The following is an 8,194-nucleotide window of genomic DNA, read 5'->3' on the forward strand; positions in this document are numbered from 1 at the left end:
CCACAGCACTCCGCTCTCTTAACAGTGTCATCCATAGAGTCCTGCCCCTTTAAAGCTGACCTACAGCAGTGAAAAAGAATAGCTGGGTTGTTATGGAAACCTGATGTAAAACTGTGTGTATGTGCAGACTAAGGGCCTGCAGGCTTCTATTCGCTAATGTAGGTCATGTGATGTGCAATATTTGTATTTTTTGGGAATATCTCAGGAACGGTACGTGCTAGAGAGCTGTGACCCCCACAAGATTCTTTTCAGGTAGCAAGGGATGTGTATACCAAGTTTCGTTGAAATCGAAGGTTGCGTTTTTGAGTGATCACGGAACATACATACAGTATATACGTCCTTCTTTATAGATATAATTTTTAATAAATTAGTCACCCTGAAGTGCGCTCTGGAATCTCCCTTTTGCCTTCATTTTATCTCAATCCTGAGGAAAGGTTATCAATATCTCCAGGCTGGAAAACCCCTTTAAGTTACTATGCATTAACATTATTTTGTTTCCATTTTGCAGATCAGAGCTCCATCTCATAGAAGATATATGGAAAACCGAACAAAAGTGACAGAATTTATTCTATTGGGTTTTGGAAACCTTCACAGCTTCAGTATTGCATTCTTCTTTTTTTTCCTGATCATCTTTCTTCTTACACTTATGGGAAACCTTCTGATCATAGTTCTAGTGTCAGTAAATGTCCAGCTCCAGTCCCCCATGTACTATTTCCTGAGTCATCTTTCAGCTTCTGATCTCGTGATTGCTTCAAACACTCTTCCCAACATGCTTGGTGCCATTCTTCTAGGAGGGAAAAAGATGACTTATCTAGGCTGCATCACTCAGTTCTACTTCTTCAGTGGTACAACTGTTACTGAATGCTTTCTCCTTCCAGTGATGTCCTATGATCGATATTTGGCCATCTGCAACCCCTTAAGATATTCTTGTATAATGGACTTGAAGTATCGGATCCGTCTATCACTATTGCCTTGGGTGCTGGGTCTTACGCTCAATTTTGTCGTCGTCATACCTGTAGCAAACTTTAATTATTGCCACGATAATATTATTGACCATGTCTACTGTGACCTTTTGCCTCTTCAGAAGCTTTCTTGCTCAGACACTTCAATTGTAGAACTGGAAGTCTTTCTGTTTTCTATGCCCATTTTTATTTGCCCTTGTGGTTTTATTGTTGGAACCTATGTGTATATCTTCCTCACCATAGTCAGGATACCAACAACAACGGGCAAACAAAAAGCTTTGTCAACCTGCAGTTCTCATCTTATGGTTGTCGGGACATTTTACGGGACACTAACAGTTAAATACATGATCCCATCTACAGGAAACACCTTGCTTATGAACAAAATTGTTTCCTTACTGCACACTGTATTTACCCCTTTGTTTAACCCTATAATATATAGTCTCAGAAACCAGGACATAAAGAGTGCACTTAAAAAAAGTTTCTTGTAAAAAATTAGAACTTTTATTATGTTCTAATACCTTGTTGTATGATGTGTAGAGGTTTCAAGGTTTCCTTTAATATTGATGGCAGAACTAGTGCACCATGCAGCAATTGGGCACCATATGGATCTGTTATACACTGAAGCCTCTGCATAGACAAAGGGGTAATTTATTAAGACTGACATTTCATAATAATATTGTGCTGAAGCAAAATGTACCAAATGTATTAAGATATAAAGATATATCATTCAGCACATAAAGTACTAAAAGGAAATGATGATAAAAATTGATTTGAGATTTGAAAGCAATGAATAAAACGTGTTTTGGCTTACTATTGACCTATGGATATTTTATTGGTGTTCTAACACCATTAATTATTGCCAACCATCATATGGACACAGAACATTAGAATGGTCTCAATGGAAACTGGTTCTAGTTGTAGTTTTCAATGGTACCATTTTAGTAATACACATAACCTACTGATTAACTTTTCTTACCTGTTTCTGGGAAGGGGATAGGGAAAAATAGCAATACTGCCACTGAGTTTTTCATTATAAATTTTGCGGCATTCCTTTTTCAGCGTAAGTAACATGATAACTAAGGACTTAATTTCCAGTTTTACATGTTATGTAAGTGTTTGATATGGAATTCTACATTGTCATTAGCACATGTCTTTTACTATATTTACTCTGCGATGTATCGTAACTTAAGTTGTTTCTGCCTAAGTATAAACCTAGTACTGTGCTATACCGTTTATTTGTTAACACGATAATTATTTGGAAAATAATGATAAATAAAAAAGTAACATGATAACTTTATTCTCTGGGTCGGTACGATTCCAGTGATATCAGATACATAAATAAATTTTAATGTTTGACTACTTTTGCGCAATAAAAACCATTTTTTTTTAAATAGAAGAAAATATTTTTGTATCACCGCATCCCAAGACCCATAACTTTTTTCTTTTTCTTTCTATAGTGCTGTGTGAGGGTTTGATTTTTGCGGGACACCTTGTAGTTTTCATTGGTATCATTTTGGGGTACATAACACTATTTGATCACTTTTTATTCAGTTTTTTTTTGGTGGCAGATAAGCAAAAAGCAGCAATTCTGGCATTTTCTGGTTTTTATGGCGCTAACTGTACAAATTACATGATAATTGTATAATGTGGGTCATTATGGACACCATGTAGTATGATACCAAATATGTGAAGGAGATTTTATTTTTGCAATTTATTCCATTGAAAAGCATTTTTTTCAATGGAAAAAGGTGTCTTTTAATTATATTTTTTTTATTTAATTCATTTTTTTATTTTTTTTGTTAACTATGTAATAGTCCCACAAGGGCACTATAATAGGCAATATTTTAAACGCTTCTAAAATACAATACACTATTTTAGTAGTGCATTACAGGGAGTGCAGAATTATTAGGCAAGTTGTATTTTTGAGGATTAATTTTATTATTGAACAACAACCATGTTCTCAATGAACCCAAAAAACTCATTAATATCAAAGCTGGATATTTTTGGAAGTAGTTTTTAGTTTTTGTTTTTAGTTTTAGCTATTTTAGGGGGATATCTGTGTGTGCAGGTGACTATTACTGTGCATAATTATTAGGCAACTTAACAAAAAACAAATATATACCCATTTCAATAATTTATTTTTACCAGTGAAACCAATATAACATCTCAACATTCACAAATATACATTTCTGACATTCAAAAACAAAACAAAAACAAATCAGTGACCAATATAGCCACCTTTCTTTGCAAGGACACTCAAAAGCCTGCCATCCATGGATTCTGTCAGTGTTTTGATCTGTTCACCATCAACATTGCGTGCAGCAGCAACCACAGCCTCCCAGACACTGTTCAGAGAGGTGTACTGTTTTCCCTCCTTGTAAATCTCACATTTGATGATGGACCACAGGTTCTCAATGGGGTTCAGATCAGGTGAACAAGGAGGCCATGTCATTAGATTTTCTTCTTTTATACCCTTTCTTGCCAGCCACGCTGTGGAGTACTTGGACGCGTGTGATGGAGCATTGTCCTGCATGAAAATCATGTTTTTCTTGAAGGATGCAGACTTCTTCCTGTACCACTGCTTGAAGAAGATGTCTTCCCGAAACTGGCAGTAGGACTGGGAGTTGAGCTTGACTCCATCCTCAACCCAAAAAGGCCCCACAAGCTCATCTTTGATGATACCAGCCCAAACCAGTACTCCACCTCCACCTTGCTGGCGTCTGAGTCGGACTGGAGCTCTCAGCCCTTTACCAATCCAGCCACGGGCCCATCCATCTGGCCCATCAAGACTCACTCTCATTTCATCAGTCCATAAAACCTTTGAAAAATCAGTCTTGAGATATTTCTTGGCCCAGTCTTGACGTTTCAGCTTGTGTGTCTTGTTCAGTGGTGGTCGTCTTTCAGCCTTTCTTACCTTGGCCATGTCTCTGAGTATTGCACACCTTGTGCTTTTGGGCACTCCAGTGATGTTGCAGCTCTGAAATATGGCCAAACTGGTGGCAAGTGGCATCTTGGCAGCTGCACGCTTGACTTTTCTCAGTTCATGGGCAGTTATTTTGCGCCTTGGTTTTTCCACACGCTTCTTGCGACCCTGTTGACTATTTTGAATGAAACGCTTGATTGTTCGATGATCACGCTTCAGAAGCTTTGCAATTTTGCATCCCTCTGCAAGATATCTCACTATTTTTGACTTTTCTGAGCCTGTCAAGTCCTTCTTTTGACCCATTTTGCCAAAGGAAAGGAAGTTGCCTAATAATTATGCACACCTGATATAGGGTGTTGATGTCATTAGACCACACCCCTTCTCATTACAGAGATGCGCATCACCTAATATGCTTAATTGGTAGTAGGCTTTCGAGCCTATACAGCTTGGAGTAAGACAACATGCATAAAGAGGATGATGTGGTCAAAATACTCATTTGCCTAATAATTCTGCACTCCCTGTATATTTTAATGTCAGTGATATACTGACATTAACATTGCTCCCTCTGTCTCCCATCGGCACCCTGCAGATGAGATCATGGATGGCTATTTCAGTGCAAGCAGACTGGGGCCTTGTGAATGCCCAAGGCCTGCCTCCAGCGTTTCTCAACAGGCTGCGCCTCTTTGACACAGCCAGTTGGTAAATGTTGGAGGCAGGCCTTGGCCATTCACTAGGCCCCAGTCTGCTTGCACTGACATCGCCATACAGAGGGAGACCGCTGCCTCTGTAACTGCGCTGCTTCTCAATTCTCAGGAAGGATTCCTCCTATATTCAAGTCACAGGTATATTGCAGACCCAGGAAAAGGAACATCAATCTTCACACAAGACACTGTCCCACTGGGTAAGTTGCTCTGGGATGTATCGGAAAGGCGCATAGATAATGAAGCACCATCAACAGAGTCACATATAAAAAGTTTTATTTATACTCACAAAACGTGATAGAGTTAAAAGCATATCAGGAATAAAGTCACCCTCGTATTCCTGCCCGACCAGGGTTTCGCTCATGCTTCGTCAGGGGTGAATACTCCGCCTACTTTAGGGGCTGTCTTTTTATATCTTCAAAATCAAATCCCCCCCCCCCAACCAATATCCATATAAAACCATTTTTCTACACACAATTCTATTCATATTCATAAATTTGCACTCAATGCAAATAATTTTATAAAAAGCGAAAATAAATTTTTGTCCCATTCAAAGCACTAATCTACCATTTATCACTACCCCGATCACATGGTTTACTTTTAGCCAATAAAAAAAATTACACATCTTTCATTCACAAGAGGTAGATATACTTCCCTCTCTTGTTCTCTAGCAGAAATCTATTCTCATGATATGCTCAGGAGACCAGGGACCGCAACCTCCCCCACCTACAAGCTAATCCTCTCAAGTTAATTAATCCACCAAATCCTTTCTATCTACTGGGTGCTGTTCACACACTGCCCCTGCACTTTCCCCACTCTCAAACATTTTAAAGGGGTCGCAGCATAAAGCCAGTTACGGTTCATAGCAATTCCATCACATCAAACAGGGCTTTAGGTCAAACTCCACATTTAATCCCTGTGGCTGTAATATCTCTAATTTATAAATCCATTTGACCTCACAGCGATTGATTTTCCCGAAGGGGATATCCTCCCCGCCAGTGGAATTTAACTAATTCAATTCCAGTGAACTTCAGTTCACTGATTTTTTTTTTTATGGACTTTTTTAAAATGCAAAGGGACACTATGTGTCTCCAAGCCCTGTTTGATGTCACGGATATGCTCCTGGATTCTTATTTTTAATTTTCTAATAATTCTCCCCACATATTAAAGGCCACAAGGGCACTCTCATAAATACACGACCCCTGTACATTCACACGTGATTTCCCCCTTTATTTTAAAATCAATATCTTTTTTTTTATTTGAGTGAATTACTAGTGCACTTCTAATCCTATTTCCTTTAGCTCTATTTTTACACGGGAGGCAAAGACCGCACCATATGAATGTATTCCCTTTCTTTTTAACATTTTCAGTTGAAATGAAACTATGCACCAAATGCTGGCGCAAATTCGGGGCTTTTTTGTATATAATCTCAGGTTTATCCGGAATAACCTCTCCTAATATCGGGTCATTTTTAAAACCGCCCAGTTTTTCTTAATGGCCTTTTTCATATAACCCGCACTCAAAATATATTGAGTGAGAAAAGTAAAGGGAAAATACTTTACCCTCTGTTCGGCCTTTTTTCCCCCAATCTTCCACTTTCCTCTATGTTTTTCCAGCAGATAGTCAAATCCTTTTTTACAAACCACTCATGAATGACCTGACTTTGTATTTTATAGTCACTAATGTCCGTGCATTTACGATATATTCTCTTAAATTGACCTTCCAGTATATTTTTAAGCCAGGGGCCATAATGGCAACTGGTAGTTTCAATATATGCATTTACATTAGTCTCTTTAAAAAAGGTTTTTGTTTTAAAAACATTATCATCAATAAAAAATAGTTAGATCTAGAAAGCCAATAGAAGTGACACTTATGTTACTTGTAAATTTAAGATTCCAGTTATTTTTATTAAGGTCCGGAATGAAATTTATCAATCCCTGTTGTTCTCCTTCCCATATTAATAAGCAATCGTCAATGTAACACTTCCAAACCCAAAGTTCTCCATTTTGAGTTTTTTTTCCTCTAAAATAGGGTTAGTTCTTTCTTTTTCCCAGAGGGCCATAAAAAGGTTAGCGAAACTGGGGGCAATTTTCGCCCCCATCGCAGTCCCAGTCCGTTGTAAATAATATACATTTTTGAACCAAAAATAATTATGACTAAGACAAAAATCTACACAATCTAAAATACATTTTCTTTGTTGATTAGACATTCCTGGATCATTTTTAATTCCTCCTCAATTGCCCTCAGTCCCAATTCTTTTGGGATAATCGTGTATAATGATGTTACATCTACTGTAGCAAGGAGGAATCCTTCCTGAGAATTGAGAAGCAGTGCGGTTCTACACAAGGCTGCAGATCTTTACCTTATCCCTTATGTCTGTGGAGGCTCCGATCCTGGTTTTGGCTCACAATCACTGATGGAAATCACTGACCAAAACACTGACGTGAATAAGGCTTAAATATGATCTCTGTGTATATTGTATTATATTTTTTCTGTGTAGCACTTAAAATGAGTACAGCTCCTGGAACATTTAAAGAATTTGCCAGGAGTAGAATACTGATGGCCAATCCTTAGGCAGGCCATTAATATGTGATTGGTGGGTATGTCTCGCGCCACCACCGCGATCAACTGTTTTAACACTCTGTGGCGCTTCGATGAGACCTCTTCCTAGGCCAGTGACGGCACATTCATCGGTCACATGACCTATGTGCAGCTCAGTCCTATTCAAAACAATGGACTTGGGCTGCAATACCAAGCACAGCCACTATACAATGTACGGCGCGTGGTAATCTGTAAGGAGTCCCCGGCACTCATTAGTGGGGTACAAGATGTGAGATCTACACTGATGCTAAGAAAAGGTCATCAATATTCTACTGCTGGAAAACACCTTTAATGGTATTTTTAAGTCAAAGGAAGGCTATACACATTAGACGAATTAGATGATGTGGTGGCACCCGCTGACCATCATGTCCCAACACTTCCTCGATTGCAAGTGTTAGGGGAAAAAAGGGTCGAAAATGTTGAATTTCAGTATACCTAATCATTTTGTTCTAAAGGGAGTGGATTACCGCTCTACATTGAGAACACATGTATGTTTAGCTAAACTGATGTCTAGTTAAAGGCGTAACTAGATCCTTAGGGTCCCATAAAAAAATCAAGATTGTCCCCCAACCTCACTCCACTTTGTGGACATTAAGCTAAACTATAGAATTACATACAGCAGTATAACTAATACAGCTAGACAATGGACTCCGTCCTACCCTCCGCATGTTACAGTATTCTAGGGTATAATTTGGAGGGTGTTTGATAAGTTGCTGAGAGGAGCATCAAGGAACAAATAAATTAGCTGAGTTCTCCAGGAAAGGAGCTGCTCTTTGCTCTGGCATCTAACTTACATAAATGGTAGGGTATTGTACATCCTGATATACTGTTATTAGTTCTTCCTACTTTCTGCCAACATTTTTTGGCTATTTGTTATATTAAGTGAAATAGTTTTGCTGTGCATTATTGATTTCATTGACTGCTTAATATGGAATTATATTTTTCTCTTGAGTGTAGTCGGAATACAAGAAATTCTCCCTAGACATCCTGCAACTGTACAAAAATCA

At 38.4% G+C, this 8,194-nt stretch overlaps 1 protein-coding gene across 1 annotated transcript; it reads left to right on the plus strand.

Moving 5' to 3' along the window:
* The first annotated feature begins 535 nt into the window (after positions 1 to 535).
* LOC122941995 (olfactory receptor 11L1-like) lies at positions 536 to 1,450 on the plus strand. The gene has a single exon (XM_044299491.1). It carries the CDS (start codon positions 536 to 538, stop codon positions 1,448 to 1,450), a length of 915 nt encoding a protein of 304 aa, XP_044155426.1.
* The last annotated feature ends 6,744 nt before the right edge of the window (positions 1,451 to 8,194 follow it).

Source organism: Bufo gargarizans, chromosome 6 (assembly GCF_014858855.1).
Source record: "Bufo gargarizans isolate SCDJY-AF-19 chromosome 6, ASM1485885v1, whole genome shotgun sequence".
Classification (NCBI taxonomy): domain Eukaryota; kingdom Metazoa; phylum Chordata; class Amphibia; order Anura; family Bufonidae; genus Bufo; species Bufo gargarizans.

Bases quoted from the DNA above. Each gene is read 5' to 3' on its own strand.
- LOC122941995 (XM_044299491.1), top strand. From the start codon at position 536: ATGGAAAACCGAACAAAAGTGACAGAATTTATTCTATTGGGTTTTGGA.